Raw genomic sequence first — 19,313 nt, forward strand, 5'->3', positions numbered from 1 at the left:
CTGGATATAATATTTTTTATAAAATGTGAAAGTAATTTGTTTGTAGACTTCTAAAAGTTTGATGTTATGTTGATTGTGAATCATGTTATTTATATCACAGGATACCAGGTTATTTTTAGTACTAAATTAAAGAAAATTACACAATGCTGCATGTAACATTGTGTCACAGGCAGGTCAGCAAGCTATTTTAAAGGTCATGTCTAATTTTCCAAGTTGAAACATGAGCAAACAGTGCATGAGAACATTGTTCTTCCACATCTGAGATTTGAATTCACATCCGACCAGGACTAGATAGTGTTCGCTTGTCTCTGTCTATCTCTTTCTTGTGTGTCTCTCTCTCCTCCTCCCCATAATGGCTGTATCTTCACAGTTCTGCTCCTAATTTGCCATTCTCACACAAAGAAAAAGTAAAGATAGCTAGTGTGAGAAATTAGGGATTTGATACAAGACTCACACATGTTTAGTGTTAAGGTGCAGAGAAGGAAATCTTTATTCTTTATTGGATCGTGTTGTAGCTAATGTGGGACTGTTAGCTCCTGCCACTGTAGGTGCCCAAATTGGAAACATGTTCCCTTCCCAGCTATGCCATGCTTTACTTGAATGAGCACACAATTCATCAAACAACATGGATTGAGAGTTTTGTAAATTTGATTAAATATCTTTTCGGGTGGTGCCCCTCAAGCAAGAGGATTGGAAATTTCAGCTGTAATGAAGAGGGTGATTTTCCTCACCCTCCTTTTCCTTTTCCTCCTAAACGTAGGGCTACACATTTTGGCCGTATTGCAATTGTTTCATTTTCTAATATCTATTTTCTATTTGACTTTTGCTGCATGGAAATTATGAGCTTAAATTCCTTTCAGTACAAGAACATTTGACAAAAACCTTTGTACTAACAGTTGTGAGTTTGTGGAGCTGTTTGACAAAATATAAGAATGAAGGAACATGGGGATTAGATTTTTCAAACAGGCTTTCATATTTGAAAGGCTTTTCATATTTCTCGCAAAATTATATCACTTATTTCATTTCAGAAATTGTGTTCCTTTGTGTACATAGATATATAAACATATGGTGGCATGTACTCCCTGCTCTATTGATCTTTCTTCTTTGAACCTCCTGTGATTTTCCAAAAATATTGAATTCAGAGAGGATTAGAAGTAGAATCAGCAGTTGTCTCACTGGCTCAGTCAGTTTATTATGGGAGTGATGGAGCCCTACAGATCACAAATTTGCAGATATAATTCCCTGTTTGTTCAGTTAACTGATCTTAGTTGCGTGGGCAGGAGTTGTATTACAGCGAACATCAATGCCCCAACAACAATGACTTGCATTAATAGCATTTTTGATTTGTCAAGGAAAACTGCTGAATACTAGTTTTTAAATCTTTTAGTGATTCCCTGAAGTATAATCTTTTATCAAATGAATAGATCTTTACTGTCAATGCTCTCCCATCCCTGCTGGTCTGACTGAATCTACCATAACCCCAAAATTCACGAGCATCATTACGGTATTTTGAACAGTACTCGGCTGAGGATTTTGAAGATACCTTTCTGGCAGTATTCCTGATTGTCTCAGCATTGATTAGACATTGATAGCAGATGAGAACTGGCAGGTTTAAACCCCGGTTTCAGTTGTCTCCTTAACATGACTTAGTCATAGATGTTTACAGAATGGAAACAGGCCCTTCGGTCCAGCTTGCCCATGCCACCCAGTTTCTATCACTAAGCTAGTCCCACTTACCCGCATTTGGCCTATATCCCTACAGAGAGCCGACTGCACCTGGTATTCCCAGGCGGTCTCCCATCCAAGAACTAACCAGGCCTGTCTGTTCAGCTTCCACAATCAGATGAGATCAGGCATTTTCAGACTAGCATGGCCGTAGTCAAGACTAGTATGGTCATAGTCCTTGTGTCTCATGTCTATATGAAGAAAGAATACAGCCCAATTGAAATAAATAACTATGTAGTGACAGAAGAAAATTCTATTTGGATACCCAAATTGAAACAACTTGCATTTATAAAGGGCTGCCTTGCGCAAGAAGACATTTGGCACACTTAACAATAAGGAGGAAAGAGTGTACACCAGCATGGGGAAACAGGAGGACAATAAAGATATTAAGATGGGGAATACAAATTTTTTTCAAAATTCTTTTACGGGATGTGGGTGTCACTGGCTCGACCAACATTTATTGCCCATCCATAGTTAGACCATAAGAACATAACAAATAGGAACAGGAATAGGCCATTTAACCCCTCAAGCCTGCTCCGCTATTCAATAGAATCAGGTGTCATGTAAGAGTACCTTTAAGAAATGGGTGTTTAAGAAATGGGTGTTTATAAGGCAAAGCAAGGAGCTGCATAAGGATCACTCTGCAAACTAAAGACTGTCTCCAAATCAATTGGGTGATTTCAAAGTGAATTTAAACCTGATCTCTGTGTTAAAAAGGGTCTTTTGTCTTCCGGATGTTGTTTTGGAATTTATTAAGGGTTATCTATCGAGTACTGTATTCTTTGGGGATTTATTGGTGTTGATAGTTGTTAAGTTGTTTACTGTGGGTTTATAAAGTGTTAACTGGTTTCATAAATAAATATTGTTTTAATATAAAAGTACTGCATAGCTCTGTTGCACCACACTTGTAGAGTGGACCGTGTGCTACCCATACCACAATCTTGTCGTAGGTCAGGTGAACTCCATGATACACTTTGGGGTTCTCCAAACCCTGGCCCATAATACAGGGCTGATTCTACATTCCTCATGTCCACTTTCCTCCCCTTTCCCCGTAACCTTTGATTCCCTTACTGATTAAGAACATATCTATCTCATCCTTAAATATACACAAGGACGCTGCCCCACAGCTCTCTGTGGCAAGGAGTTCCAAAGAGCCGCAAGCCTCTGAGCAACAACCTGCTCACAGACGCTCAGTTTGGGTTCCGCCAGGGTCACTCAGCTCCTTACCTCCTTACAGTCTTGATTCAACCATGGACATAAGAACTGAATGCCAGAAGTGAGGTGAGAGTCACTTTCCTTGACATCAAGGCATTTTTGACCGAGTGTGGCATCAAGGGCCCGAGCAAAACTGGAGTCAATGGGAATCAGGGGGAAAACTCTCCATTGGTTTGAGTCATACCTGGAACAAACGAAGATGGCTGTGGTGGTTGGAGGTCAATCATCTCAGCTGCAAGGGCAGCACGGTGGCCTAGTGGTTAGCACAACCGCCTCACGGCGCTGAGGTCCCAGGTTCGATCCCGGCTCTGGGTCACTGTCCGTGTGGAGTTTGCACATTCTCCCCGTGTCTGCGTGGGTTTAGCCCCCACAACCCAAAAAAATGTGCAGGGTAGGTGGATTGGCCACACTAAATTGCCCCTTAATTGGAAAAAATAATTGGGTAATCTAAATTTATAAAAAAAAAAAAAAATCATCTCAGCTGCAGGACATCACTGCCAGTGTTCCGCAGGGTAGTGTCCGAGGCCCAACCATCTTCAACTGCTTCATCAATGACCTCCTTTCCATCATCAGGTCAGAAGTGGAGATGTTTGGGCAGCACGGTTTGGCAGCGGGTAGCACTGCTGCCTCATGGCGCCGAGGTCCCAGGTTCATTCCTGGCTCTGGGTCACTGTCTGTGTGGAGTTTGCACATTCGCCCCATGTTTGCGTGCGTTTCACCCTCACAATCTAACGATGTGCAGGCTAGGTGGATTGGCGACCCTAAATTGCCCCTTAATTGGGAAAAATGAATTGGGTACACTAAAATTTAAAAAAAAAAATAAGTGGGGATGTTTGCGGATGACTGTACCCGTCCAGCACCCTGGCTTACCTGGACCACCCTTCTTGAAAAGTGGAATAACATTAGTTGTTCTCCAGTCCTCTGGCACTACCCCCATGGCCACAGAGGAATTAAAGACTTGCAAAAAAAACCCTGCAATGTTTTGGAGTGGAGAAAAAGGAGCAAAGAGACAGAAGTCCAAGTTTAGAAGGGTGTCGGTTCCATACCGGAATGTAAATCAAAAGGATGTAAAGTGGAACACGGCCATGGAGAGATTTGTAAACTGGATCAAAAATTTCAAGCTCACGGGCAATGGATGGCCAGTGAAGTTTAGAGAGGATGGGAATGATGAGAATGTGGAACAAAATGCTTGTGAGGGCTTGATCTCTGGCTCTTTGGATGAGTTCCTATGTCAAAGGGCATTAGAGAAAGGTGAATCTTAATTTGGTGAAGGAATGGACAAGTTCTCCAGTAGATGGGCAGCAATGGCTGTGGAAGCAGACAGTGTCTCAAATCAGGAAAACATTTATTTTAAATCCAGTTACATTTTATCTAATGCAGCTGGTTTGTGGTGATGAGATTCAGCGTGTGTAAGAAAACAATGGCTAAGCTTGAGACAATATTTTACATGCCACTGAGCCATTACCTTTTTATCCTCCTCCATGGAAGGGAATATTATGGTGATCCATTTTAATTATTTATGTCAAAATTGTGCAACCATAACAACTTGGAATGGCTTCACAATTTCACAATGTCATGGATGCTGCAACTATTTTTTGAAACACTCTGCTTACTTTCAAAAGTTAGATACGAGTGGAAAATGCTTGGTGCTCTGGATTACATGCTGTACTTCTAAATGTTGCTTAATGCTAAACTTCTCAGCATTCCTCTTTTGCAGAACCTTTTCCACTCTCTCACAGACCTTCAGAGTAGTGGGGTTGTAAAAATACCAGATGCAAAAGGTGATGATGCATGGAAGGTTTATTTTGATGAGACTGCACAAGAAATAGTGGATGAGTTTGCGATGCGTTATGGCATAGAATCCATTTACCAGGCAATGACGTAAGTTTAAAACATAATGTTGAGGAGGACGAGTGATAACTTAAAGAAGAAATAAAACCTGAGCATTCCTATTCACCAAATAATGCAATGAATAGAATAAGATTGCAATGGAAACCAGCTCAAATAAAGTCTAGTGGTTCAACAGTTATTTTATGGCATGCGTCTTAATGAGCGCAATAGCCTGAGAACAGATATTAGGCCTGACCTTTACTTGGGACAGGAATCAGCAGCCCGGTGCTGAGGCAGGTGGCACTGTCCTGGCAGTGTGGTAATACCACTGTATATATATATATATATATATGTGTGTCTGCCTCTATTAGGGGATGTACAATAGTACCTGCTATTACAGGTTTGTTGGTAAGCCCCTGCATAGTTTGTCAGTAAGCCCCTGCCGGCTAGCTCCGTCCACAGGGAGCAGTATAAATATCCATGAGGTCTCCTGAGCTGCCATTTTACAGCTCCACTTGAGGGAATAACATCTCACGGTAATAAAGCCTCTTTTGTACCGTTTCATGTTTCTGTGTGCAATTGTTAGCGCATCAGGCAGCATGACCCAGAAACTCTGAAATCCAAAGCCCTGTATACAAGCACCTGGTTAGTTTCCCACCTCAACACAGATGGATATGGCAGCTGGCCAGCCAATAGAATGCCATGTGGCAGGAGGCTGCCACCTGCGACCAAAATCACAGGGAAGAGGATTGGGAGGATCCTGTACTGGGTGATGGAGCGCCTGAAACCAGGAGGCCTAAAATTTCCTTGTGTGAAGCCTCCCTTGTCCCAGAAGGAAAGTGGAGCAGAAAGACTTATCTGCATGGTCCTCTTGTGGCCCTGTCTCTTCTCCTCACAAGTTAAATCTGGCAGGCCACAGTGGCTTATCTACCCAAACTACCATTTAAGATAGCAGATGAAACCTGATGACAATCTGCATATTTAGTTTCCAGTGGGTGCCCTTTAAATGGAAAGGTTATGGGATGCCGGCTGGTTAGTCTTTCGGGCAGTTTTATCTGCCTGTCCACCTGGTGTTCGCTCAGTCAATTGGATTAAAATTACCCTTAGCATTTTGGCTAAAAATAAATGAATAATATAATTACTTGAATGTTATTGTGCGATTTTACTTGCTGAAATTTTCATGTTTTTTTTGTGAGGGAGGAGTTAATATCCACGGCTTGTAAGCTGTCTGATACAACACAAAAGATGTACAAAGCAGATATTTCAAATTGAAATAGCTGAAAGAAGGCTATGAACTTCAGAGTGAGCTGTGAGATGGGGAAAAAGTACAAATGTTCGGCAATCCGAAATAAAAACATCTTCTGAGATAAGATGGATTAATGTGTCACATAGGCATCTATGTCTTTACCTGAAATGTCAACCTATTTTCAGATGCCAGCTGACCTTATGTTATTTATGATCAATTTGTTTCATATTAAAACTGAAAGTGAGTTTTTTTTTATTATCATGGGTTACAAACTTTGGCTTTGCTGGAGGTATTTGAAAAATGTAGCAGTAAGCTTAAAGCTTTTTTTGTTTCCATTGTGAATGAGTACTAAATATCTAATTGTATGCTTCTGCCGTTGCAGGCATTTTGCTTGTTTGTCTTCTAAGTACATGTGCCCTGGAGTGCCAGCAGTAATGAGTACCTTGTTAGCTAATATCAATGCATACTATGCACATACCACTGCCTCTACCAATGTATCTGCCTCTGACCGCTTCGCTGCTTCAAATTTTGGGGTATGTTCTTGCGTACAGTTGCTTCAGATTTTGTGTCACTTATTTTTATTTACATTTTCATCAACTGTTATCCTGCGAGTCTGTTATTTTCCCATGTTATACATCATTTCCAAATTCAGGGGGTGATCACACTGGCATTTTGCTCCAAGGTGCTCACAGGGATGACCAGTTCCAGATCTGTGAGAGCAGTACCAGTTGACTTGCCCTTGCTCTGTGTTCTTCTCCTGATTTCCACACACAGCTTCTCTGAAACAGTCGAGATGAGATTGAGAAGCTCCTGGGTGAGGAGGCTTAAACGAGAAAACCAGTGTGGATTTTCCCACCGTGTTGAACAAGACTCTGTCCAATTTAAAAGGGAAAGCGAGACACAGACAGTCAGCTAGAGGGACAGAGCCTAAAGAAGTCTTCAAAGCCAGAAATCCATAGACCATAAAAAGGCACCCGATCTCCAGTTTAAACAAAAGACCTGGCCACCCCTTCCCACAGAGATTGGGACCCTCCCACGACGCAAAGATTGGGACAATCCACCCTCCTCATCCAAGGCTCCGGCTCCCCCCCTCATCCGAGGCTCCGGCTCCCCTCCTCATCCGAGGCTCCCGCCCCCCTCATCCGAGGCTCCGGCCCCCCTGCTCATCTGAGGCTCCCGCCCCCCTCATCCGAGGCTCCGGCCCCCCTGCTCATCTGAGGCTCTCTCCCCCCCCCCCCCCCCTTCCCCTCAGCCGCAGCAGCCCCCTTCCTGGTCAGATACTCGACCTTCCTCCTCATCACTGGCACCCCCCACCCCATTTTCCAGGTTCCAGCCCAATTACCCTTCACAGACTTCGACCCAACCCATCTTCCAGAAGCAATGGAGTGAGGTCCCCCTCCCAATGGAGCCCCCCACGGGTCCGCGCCTTGCACTGCCAAGTTGACACTGCCAGGTGGCAATGCTAGGACACTGCCCAGCCATATCCCTCGCCACCCAGAGGCTGTACCTGACTGTGTGCCCCCAGCGTGGTCGTCACAACTGGTTTTTGTCTCTGAAAACAGTCGTGATTCGCTCTGGTGTGATGGGTGGGTGGGAACATACAGTGAGAGCGGAAGTAGTGGTGTTAAGCCCACTAATCACACTTAAATGTATTACAAAATATACGTATCACCATAGGCGTGAGCCTAATCATGCCATTAGCGGCGGGGGGCTGGGGGGGGCTGGAGAAGATCTCACTCTGGATTCTTGCCGGAGCAAATTGCGTTTTTGGCCTCTTGCAAGATTTAGCAGTCATTACGGAATTTGCGCCCATGGCTAACATTTTGGCTAAATCGCAGCCACTGGGTGGGATACAGAGTACCATCATTGCCAATCATGCTTCAATTTGCTATATGTGTTCTAAATAAATGCATATGGTTTGTATTATTTCATTAATATAACCATAAGAATAACTCAGCTGTTTGTGTTTGTTATGTAGCTTGATATCAAGGTTATATTTAGAGAATTATTTGTTTTTACTCCTGTCGGCTGTTTAAGTATTGCATAAAACAGTTTATTTTACATTATGCTAATTCATTAACTGTCATTTAGCAACTGCTAGGTGCACTAATTCATATTATTAAAACCTTTAACAATAACTAGGTGCTGAGAAGGACTAGAATTCAGCCTAAGTCATATTTATACTTTTGTTCAAAATAGATGAAAAACAACACAAAGGGGAAAACATTTACAGACTAGTTTTGGTGATTGAAAGGAGAAACCATAAAAAGTAGTTCGTAAAATTGTAAACAAAATGAGTAAAGTCATTAAAAAGTAATTAGATTTCCAAATATGTTGCCATGCAATAATAACACTTCCAACATGCTTTGTCTATTGTAGATTATGGCTTTTAATGGCAAGAACTTTCATTTTTGTACAGTAGTCATTCTAATTATTTATTTCTGTATTAACAAATCAGAAAGAAAGATTTGTGAAACTACTTGACCAACTACACAATTCTCTTCGCATTGACCTGTCCATGTATAGGGTGAGTGAAAATTGTGTTTCCTACCTAATGAATATACAACAGAAAAATACTGCATAATAATTTCCTCAGTAAACTCTGCACCTTTTCTTGGTAATCCAATGTGACAGTGGAACAGAAAACATCAGACTTAACTGGATACTACATTGCCTCTGTCATTATAAATCTCAGCACTTCAGTTGAGCTGATCATGATGTTTGCATTCAACAGTCAAAAAGAGATGAGTGGAAGTATATTTACAGAACTATTTTTGTTGTGATTCTGCTTTGCAAACTACTCGAGCTCAACTTGTTATGGGTTTTGATGTCATTAGAGCCTCTTCTTGAGTTACTGTTTTGTGCCTCGCTGCTTGTTTCCCATTTGAATTTAAAAACACTCACATTTTCACATTCATGAGAAATGTTTTCAACATGTACTAATTTCCCATCAATGGGTCTCTATTAAGGGGCCTCACGGTAGCATGGTGGTTAGCATCAATGCTTCACAGCTCCAGGGTCCCAGGTTCGATTCCCGGCTGGGTCACTGTCTGTGTGGAGTCTGCACGTCCTCCCCGTGTGTGCGTGGGTTTCCTCCGGGTGCTCCGGTTTCCTCCCACAGTCCAAAGATGTGCGGGTTAGGTGGCTTGGCCACGCTAAATTGCCCGTAGTGTAAGGTTAATGGGGGGATTGTCGGGTATACGGGTTACGTGGGTTTAAGTAGGGTGATCATTGCTCGGCACAACATCGAGGGCCGAAGGGCCTGTTCTGTGCTGTACTGTTCTATGGTTCTATGGGTCAACTGAGCTATCACAGGTTATATCAAATGGAAATACAGCTCCATGATTAAATGGAAAACAATTGGAGTTAAAAAATATATTTTGGTGCCAACATCATTAACCAATTGGAAAGTAGGTAATTGACTCATTTATCCAACTTTTCTTAATTACTCTGGAATATTGTGAGTTGTATTCGGGGAAAATGTGCATAAAGCTGCAATATAGCAAGAAAATTTACATTATTGAATGCATCGTGAGAAAGTTTGATACTGGGCAAACATTTATTGAGTTGTTCATGAATTTACATTATTGAAGATTGCAGTTATACTTATTAAAGATTCATACCTTTCCAGGTTATAGTAATGTATAATCTGTTGTTGGACTGTTAATTCAAATCTGACCAGTCAGAGAAGTTAGGCTTGACTATGGCTTTATCAGTTCTGTTCACGTTGTTCTTCCATACAAAGGGTTTAACTTGTTAGAAAGTTGCCTTTGATTTCTTACTCTTATTTTCTGCGCTGACCACAACTTTGATCGATTTCCATAGTTCAGGTGTTATTTGTCATGTAGGACAGGATCCTAGACACTAAGAAGGATCTTGTCATTGTGTCACTACAGCATCTGAAGAAGCAGTCAGTTATTCAAAGGGACAGAATAGGCTTGCAGGTGGAAGGCCTAAGAACATGAGTCTTTGTAACTCACTGATATAAAGGGAGAGGAGGCTTTCTATGAGCCAGGATATCCATCAGGAGCCTCTGGGGCCAGAACATCAGTACTAGGTCTTCCCCTCTTTTCCATCAAGCAATCCATGGAAACACCAATAAAAAGACTGAGCAAGAGGAAAATGGGCCAAGATACATGGACCCACCTTCTCAAGGGAATTTATATCCTGTGGTTGGAGAAGAAATGGTCAGTCGTAGTCCCAGCTATGGGAGAAGAAAATACAGGGAAGCAGCAATTGTTGTTCCGTTGCTACCACGACCCAATTTGCTGTGGGTCAGGAGAAAAGAAAATCCAGTTCTGTTTCTTAGAATCAGCTTTAGCTTTTTGTTGTGAAATATTGAGATGAACCTTGCGATAATTGGCAACTCCGCTCCAATTTACTGACCTTGCATGAGAGCGCCACATTTCTCACCTGGACTTCCGAACTGGGTTTATGAGAAATGCGCTGCATTGAGTCCTTTTTCATTGTGCAGGAGTGTCGAGGGAAGCAAAGCCACCCATCCATTTATAGCACAAGCTGCCGTATACCGGTACGTTTAAATGTCCAAACGCAATTTTGACAAGCTATGTAGAGAAGGTAAGTGTGTAAAGTAACAAGGTTAAGGAGAGTCACAGGAGCTCAGGAGAGAAGTCTGGTGGTCAGGGGGGTAGTTGGGAAGTGTTGGAAAGATAATTGATGGGGGATAGTCAAGGGTTGGGGGGAGGGGGGTTAGTCAGAAGATCCAGTGAGGAGTCAGGGATCAGTAGTATAGTTACGCTGGAGTTAGAACTGGTTCGAATTCTTATAACATTTCTTGGGTAACTTCTCGCAAGCGAGTCAGAACCATCCTAAATCTGTGATTGTACCTCAGAGTTGCGGAAAGTTCCAGACATAGGGATAATGCCTAATGAAAGTTGAAACTTTAATTGAGACATCAGAGCTTGGGACTTCAATGTTCATTTTCAAGAGTGGCTCGATAGCACCACTACAGATGGAGCTGGCCAAGTATTAGCTGCTAGACTGAGTCTGTGGCAAGTGGTGAGGGAACCAACAAAAGGGGAAAACATACAACCTCATCCTCACCAACCTGCCTACTGCAGATGCATCTGTCCATGACATGACAGCATTGAAGGAATGACCACCACACAGTTCTGGTGGAGACCAAGTCCCATTTTCACATGAAGGACACAATCCATTGTGTTGTGTGAGATAGATTTTGAACACATCTAGCAACTCAAGACTGGGCAACCATGAGGTGCTGTGGGCCATCAGCAGCAGCGCAATTGTACTCGACCACAATCTGCAAACTCATGGCTTGGCATATCTCCCACTGAACCATTAATATCAAGCCACAGAATTAACCCTGGATACGATGAAGAATGCAGGAGGGCATGCCAGGAGTAGCACCAGACATGCCTAAAAATTAGCAGACAACCTGATGGAGCTACAACACAGAGCCACTTCAGTGCCAAATAGCATAAGCAACAAGTGATGGACAGAGCTAAACGATCCCACAAGCAATGGGTCAGATCAAAGCTCTGCCACATCCAGTCGTGAATGGTGGTAAATAATTAAACAGCTTACTTGGGGAAGATACTCCACAAACATGCCCACCTTCAATAATGGGGGAACCCTGCACCGCAGTGGAAAAGACGAGGATAAAGCATTTGCAAGAAGCTTAAGCCAGAAGTGTCAAGTGGATGATCCACCTCAGCCTCCACCGGAGGTCCAGAGCATCAGGGATGCCAGTCTTCATACCTGTAGATTCACTCCATTTAACATCAAGAAATGATGATCCAGCAGAGGGCAGCAGAGCGGAGCTTCTAATTGGCTGTTGCAGGGAAAATTTGCATCAGTGCATTGCGGTCACTGTATCCAGAACGTGTACCTGAGCAAGACACCCTTCGTGTTCAAGTGAAGGCAAGCATCCAGCAGAGGACAGCAGAGCGGAGCTGCTAATTGGCTGTTGCGGTGAAAATTTGCATCAGTGCATTGCGGTCACTGTATCCAGAACGTGTACCTGAGCAAGACACCCTTCGTATTCAAGTGAAGGCAAGCATCCAGCAGAGGACAGCAGAGCGGAGCTGCTAATTGGCTGTTGCGGGGAAAATTTGCATCAGTGCATTGCGGTCACTGTATCTAGAAGGTGGTTTGTGGAGGAGCTGAGGTCAAGTGACAGTTAAACCCCAAACACTTCTTCAGTGTTTCCCTCCCTACCTCCTCCTCTAACCCAAAAAACACACAATCACTGGATTTTAGTGAGGCATTTGATAAGGTTTCCCATGGTCGGCTTATGAAGAAAGTAAGGAGGTGTGGGATCGAGGGAAATTTGTCCAATTGGATAAGTAACTGGCTATCACATAGAAGACAGAAGACAGAGGGTGGTGGTGGATTTTCAGACTGGAGACCAGTTACCAGCGGTGTACCACATGGATCACAGGGTCCTCTGCTAATTGTGATTTTTATCAATGACTTGGAGGAGGGGGCTGAAGGGTGGGTCAGTAAACTTGCTGATTGGTGGAGTAGTGGATGAGATGGAGGGCTGTTGTAGGCTGCAAAGAGACATTGATAGGATGCAGAGCTAGGCCGAAAAATGGCAGATGGACTTTAACCCGGATAAGTGCAAGGTGATTCATTTTGGTAGAAAACATTTGAATGCGGATTACAGGATCAACGGCAGGATTCTGAAGAATGTGGAGGAACAGAGAGATCTTGGGGTTCATGTCCACAGATCTCTGAAGGCTGCCACTCAAGTGGATGGAGCCGTGAAGAAGGCCTATAGTGTGTTAGTGTTTATTAACAGAGGGCTTGAGTTGAAGAGCCGCGGGGTTATGCTGCAACTGGACATGACCCTGGTGAGACCACATTTGGAGTATTGTGTGCAGTTCTGGTCACCTTACTATAGGAAGCATTGGAAAGGGTGCAAAGGAGATTTACCAAGATGCTGCCTGGTTTGCAGGATAGGTCTTATGAGGATAGGTTGAGGGAGTTAGGGCTTTTCTCTTTGGAGCGGAGGAGGATGAGAGGCGACTTAATAGAGGTTTATAAGATGATGAGGGGGATAGATAGATAGAGTGGACGTTCAGAGACTATTTCCTTGGGTGGATGTAGCTGTTACAAGGGGGCATAACTATAAGGTTCAGGGTGGGAGATATAGGAGGGATGTCCGAGGTAGGTTCTTTACTCAGAGAGTGGTTAGGGCGTGGAATGGACTGCCTGCTGTGATAGTGGAGTCGGACACTTTAGGAACTTTCAAGCAGTTATTGAATAGGCACATGGAGCACACCAGAATGACAGGCAGTGGGATAGCTTGATCTCGGTTTCAGACAATGCTCGGCACAACATCGAGGGCTGAAGGGCCTGTTCTGTGCTGTTCTGTTCTATGTTCTAAATGGCTAAAGGCACTGGATATTGCAAAGGCTATGAGCCCTGACAATATTCCGGCAATAGTACTGAAGGGTTTTGCTCCATAACTTACTGCGCCTCTAGCCAAGCTGTTCCAGTACAACTACAACACTGGCATCTATCCAGAAATGTGGATGATTGCCCAGTTATGTCCTGTGCACAAGAAACAGGACAAATTCAACTTGGCCAATTATCGCTCCATCAATCATTACTCTTGATCATCAGTAAAGTGATGGAAGGTAGCCATTAACAGTGCTATCAAGTGGCACCTGCTTAGCAATAACCTGCTCACTGATGCTGAGTTTGGGTTCCACCAGGGCCACTCAACATCTGACCTCATGACTGCCTAAACATGGATAAAAGAGCTGATCTCCAGAGGTGAGGTGACAGTGACTGCCCTTGACACCGAGACAGCATTTTACCGAGTGTTGGTTCAGAGAGCCCTAGTAAAACTAGGGTCAGTGGGAGTCAGGGAGAAATGTCTGTTGGTTGGAGTCATACCTGGCACAAAGGAAGATGGTGGTTGTTGTTGGAGGTCAATCTTCTCAGCTCCAGGACATCGCTTCAAGAGTTCCTCAGGATAATCACCGAGGCCCAATCATTTTCAGCTGCATCATCAGTGACCTTCCTTCCATCATAAAGTCAGAAGTGCGGATGTTCACTGATGATTGCAAATGTTCGGCACCATCTGTGACACTTCAGATACTGAAGCAGCCCATGTGCAAATGAAAGACCTGGACAATGCAATACCTGGACTGAAAAATAGAAGATAAGATTCATGCCACATACATGCCAGGCAATGACTAATTCCAACTAGAGAGAATTTAACCATCACCCCTTGACTTTTAATGGCATTACCATCACTGAATCCCCCATTATCAACATTCTGGGGGTTGACCAGAAACGAACTGGACTATCCATATAAATACTGTGGCTTGATGAGGTCAGAGACTGGGAAATCTACAGCGAATAACTCACCTTCTGAATCCCCAAAGCCTGTCCACCATCTACAAGGCACATGTCAGGTGTGCAATTGAATACTCTCCACTTGCCTGGATGAGTGCAGCTCCAACCACACTTATTGACACCATCCAGGACAAAGCAGCACGCTTGATTGGCACTCCATCCACAAACATTCATTTCTCTGTCACCAATAAACAGTGGCAGCTGTGTGTACCATCTGCAAGATGCATTTCTGAGGCGCACCAAGGCTCCCTGGACAGCACCTTCCAAAACCCACAAACATTGCCAAATAGAAGGACAATAGCAGCAGACACACGGGAACACCACTACCTGGAAGTTCCACTCCAAGTGTCTCACAATCCTGACTTGGGAATATAATGCCATTCCTTCAATGTCACTGGATCAAACTCCTGGAGCTCCCTCTCTCGCAGCATTGTGGATGTACCTACACCACGTGGACTGTAGTGGTGCACCAAGACAGCTTACCACCACCTTCTCTCAAGGGAAAGAGAAATTAGGGATAGGCAATAAATTCTGATCCGGCCAGCATCACCTACATCCTATGAATGATTTTTTAAAAAGCTGTGTGTGAGTGCTGTGCTCAAAGCAAAAGGGAAACTAAGACTGGGTGACATAACACATTTCCTTTCTAATAATGTCATACTATTATCACTGAAAGGTACACTTCTGGTCAATTCTCATGGAGTCCTTGCATTTGGACTTCCATGGAGACCCCAGTGCATCTTCTGGGGTATGACTATCCTAGGCTGGAAGACCTAAACCTATAGTGAAAATGTAATCAATATGTATGATATTCTTCAGTCAAGTATTATTAAGGCAAAAATAATTTTAAAGCGGTAGTTCCTAACCCTTTGGTTAATGGAGTGTATTGTATAAGAAGAAGAAATATTGTGCAATAAGTAGGAGGTCTAAATAAGAAATCTGGATCGACGCAAGCCTGGTGGGCCGAAGGGCTTGTTCCTGTGCTGTAATGTTCTTTGTTCTATGCGATTTGGATTGTTTTGGATCAAAGTTTAACACTAATACAAGAGCTCAATCACGTCATATTGAACTCTTATAAACCAGTTACGGATTCAGCAATTGCTTTCAATGAGAAAGTTTTTTTACCATCTATTCTATATTCCACCCCAGATTACTTGCACTCATTATCGCTAATATAAATTTGGCCATCTTGTTTTGTTCAATCCCAAGTTATATATAAAGTAAGTTGTTCAGCAGAAAATTAAATCTTGCTTGAGTGTTAAGGAGCGGGATTCTCCGACCCCCCCGCCAGGTCGGAGAATTGCCGGGGGGGCGGCGTGGATCCCACCCCTGCCGGCCGCCGAATTCTCCGGCACCCCCCCCCCCTCTCCCCTCCCAGCGATTCTCCGACCTGCGATGGGCCGAAGTCCCGCCCGTCCTTTGCCAGTCCCGCTGCCGTAAATTAGACTAGGTCCCTTACCAGCAGGACCTGATGGCGTGGGCGGGCTCCGGGGTCCGGGGGTGGGGGGCACGGCGCGATCTGGCCCCGGGGTGTGCCCCCACGGTGGTCTGGCCCGCGATCGAGGCCCACCAATCCACGAGTGGGCTTGTGCCATGGGGGCACTCTTTTCCTATGCACCGGCCGTGTCAGCCTCCGCGATGGCCGACTTGTAGGTGAACACCCCCTGCGCATGCGCGGGGATGACATCAGCAGCCACTGACGCTCCTGCACATGCGCGGACCCGCGCCGGCCGGCGGAGTCCCTTCGGCCCCGGCTGGTGCAGCCCAAAGACCTTCCACGCCAGCTGGCGGTGCACAAAACACTCTGACGCCGGCCTAGCCCCTGAAGCTCTGGAGGAGTCTGCACATTTGGTATGGGCCGACGCCGGAGCGGTTTACGCCACTCCATCCCACCGGGACCCGCCGGGTACGGGAGAATCCTGCCCAAGGAGTCTAGAATGAGTTGTGCTTTGTGTTGAAAATTTAATAGAAGTGGACAATTACCTACAGATTTAATATGCATTTAAAAACGTGTAATTTCAAGTTTATGTTTTATTAGTCTCAATTTGATGTAAAAAAAATAATTTGAAAGCTTGTTTTATTTAACAGAACAATTTCCCAGCAAGTAGCCCTGAGCGATTGCAAGATCTGAAATCTACAGTTGATCTCCTGACCAGTATAACCTTCTTCAGAATGAAGGTATTCTCTTTCTACTGTCATTATGTTCTGCAGATTCTGTAAAATTTAAACCACGATTAATAGTTTCAAATTCATAAAGGAAGAAAATGAGTCTGTTTGATGGTTCTGTGCGTTCTTTAATAACTCATACATTTTCTCTCCTTTTAGGACTTCCTTCTGCTGTGATTTTGTAATTTTATTTCTTGTATGTTATGAATTCCTTAGAAAAGTTACCCCTTTCTCTTCCTTCTATCTCTTCTTTCCACCTTCTGCCTCATTTTCCTACCTTCTGCATCCTCTTGCCTCCCTCTGTCTCCTCTTCCATCCTTGTTCAACCCCCTGCTTTTCCCACATTTAGGTCCTCTCTATCTCCCTCCTTTATCTCTCATTCTCCTTCCTTTTGTATTTCCTCTTCTCTCCGCATATTTTCCTTTCCTCTCTCCTTCCCTCTCTTCTCTTTCTACCCCTCCTTCTGACCCTCCTCTCCTTTGCCTTCCTCTCTTCCCTGTTCTTTTTACCACTCCCTATATTTTCCACCTTCCCTCCACAAACATCATGAGTCATACTCCTCCTCCTTTCTGTGTCCCCCCGCTAATGTGCAATGTCACACTTTATAAACTATATTTTGAATCTCTCACATGCTTCACGGAGTAGTATAACGGAATCAAACATTAGATTGAGATTATATCCTCATTAGGTTTCTTCAATTGCTCAGTTGCTGTTCAGTTTAAAATAAAGAATTGCTAGAAGCTACATTTAGGTATTCAAATTAAGAATCATTAAATTTATAAATGTGGGCTGCAATTCTCCCGTTTGAAGACTTAAGTGCTCCCGCCAACAGGTAATCAGGAATATTTCCCGTTAGCAGTAGGAGCGACGCTGACGTGCCATTTAATGGCACTTGCAAATTTTTTTTCCACAGGACCAAGCTCTACTTTGGCTCTGAGAGGAGCGATCCCTAAAATCTCTGACAGTCCTGGTTCTCAGAGATGGGGGCACTGTTTTTAAAGGGCACCATGATCTCAGAATACTGTTGCAGCCTCCCACCAATTGCTGACAAGGCCCCTCCCCCAGCACCGTTCCTTCCCCCCCCCCCCCCCACACACACACACACACACACACACACACACACTCCCCCACCACTTCATGCCCTGTCCCCCTTGGCATTGTCAACTTGGCTCCTTGCACTCCAAAGAGCGAAGGTTGGTGGTGGGGGGGGGGGGGGGGGGGGCGGCGGCAAGGGGGTGAGCACCCTCCCACACTTGTCTCCAGGGTGCTGAGGGGGTGGGTCCTTCAGGCGAGGTGTGGGTTGGGGGGGGCTTGGGCTGGGCTTGAGGGGTTCAGGTCAGGGGTCTTTCCTGGGTGGGAGTCGTTTGACTGCTTGGCAAAAGCTGGGGCATACCATACTGCAAAAGCTAGTGGTAAGCTGGAGGATCGGGAGAACTTTAAGGTTCAGCAGAAGGCTACTAAAAATAAAATCAAAAGAGCTAAGATGAACTATGAAAAGAAACTAGCCGAAAATATATGCACTGATACCAAGGACGCGATTCTCCGCCCCCCAAGCCGGGTGGGAAAATCGCGCTACACGCCGCTCGGAGAATCGCCGCTCGCCATTTCTCCTGGTGACCGGTGATTCTCCGGCCCGGATGGGCCAAGCGACCCCGACGGGTTTACGCCGGCGGCAACCACACCTGGTCGCTGCCGGCGTGAACAGCACGCGACAGGTAAGTGGGGGGCGGAGAGGGGATCGAGCGCCACGGGCGTGCTCAGGAGGTGACTGGCCCGCGATCGGTGCCCACCGATCATCGAGCCGGTGTCTGTAAATGACGCACTCTTTCCCCTCCGCCGCCCCGCAAGATCAAGCCGCCACGTCTTGCGGGGCAGCGGAGGGGAAGACGGCAACCTGCGCATGTGCGGCTGACGTCACTTAGGCGCCGCCGGACGCGTCATTCTCGGCGTGCCGCTTTGATGCAAGCGTTAAGGCCCGCTGGCCGAGTTTCCCGCAACCCCGCTCCTGGCAAGATCCCGGTGGATAGAAAAAATACTAATGTGAAGCCTCTATTTAAAAAGGCAAAGAGACAAATTGTAAGAAACTATAGACCTGTTAGCTTGACCTCTGTCGTGGGGAAGTGCTGGAATCAGTCATTTAGGAGGAGATGACTGAACATTTAGAAAGCCAAAGTTCAATTGTCAGCATGGTTTTATGAAGGGTAAGTCATGCTTGACAAACTTGCTTGAGTTCTTTGAAGATGCAACTAGCATGGTGGATAATGTGGAACCGAGACTTTGAGAAGGGGTTTGACAAGGTAATGCATAAAAGACTGATCCATAAGGTGAGATCGCAGGGGGTTAGGGGTAGAGTACGAGATTGGATTGAGGATTGGCTGACTGGCAGAAAGCAGGGTAAATGGGTCCTTTTCTGGTTAGCAAACAGTAACTAGTGGGGTGCCTTGGGTTCAATCCTCAGACCTCAACTGTTTACAATCTATATAAATGATCTGCAAGCAGGGACAGAGTGTAATATAGCAAAATTTGCAGATGATACTAAAATAGGTGGGAAAGCAGGCAGTGAAGAGGAGATAAATAGTATACAGATGGATATAAATAGGCTACGAGAATGGGCCAAAATTTGGCAGATGGAGTTCAATATGGATAAGTGTGAGGTTATCCATTTTAACCGAACAAATTGTCAAGCAAGTTATTATTTAAATGGAAAGCAGATTCAAATTTAGTATGGGCAGAGGGATCTGGATGTCTTTGTTCATGAATCGCAGAAAGTCGCATGAAC

The 19,313-nt window shown here is 44.7% G+C and overlaps 1 protein-coding gene across 20 annotated transcripts in view; it reads left to right on the forward strand.

Moving 5' to 3' along the window:
* The window catches only part of LOC119962769 (protein unc-13 homolog B-like), a 746,238-nt gene that overhangs the window by 582,816 nt on the left and 144,109 nt on the right, over window positions 1–19,313 (forward strand). For all 20 annotated transcript variants that reach the window (XR_005459949.1, XM_038790824.1, XM_038790825.1 and 17 more), the window contains 4 exons: window positions 4,658–4,821; window positions 6,399–6,549; window positions 8,475–8,543; window positions 16,457–16,546. Coding sequence is in view for 19 of the 20 variants with exons in the window: in XM_038790824.1 (XP_038646752.1) it covers window positions 4,658–4,821; window positions 6,399–6,549; window positions 8,475–8,543; window positions 16,457–16,546 (474 nt within the window). In the remaining variant the exon portion in view is untranslated. The remainder of the gene's footprint in view (window positions 1–4,657; window positions 4,822–6,398; window positions 6,550–8,474; window positions 8,544–16,456; window positions 16,547–19,313) is intronic.

Source organism: Scyliorhinus canicula, chromosome 3 (genome assembly GCF_902713615.1).
Source record: "Scyliorhinus canicula chromosome 3, sScyCan1.1, whole genome shotgun sequence".
NCBI classification, from domain to species: Eukaryota; Metazoa; Chordata; class Chondrichthyes; order Carcharhiniformes; family Scyliorhinidae; genus Scyliorhinus; species Scyliorhinus canicula.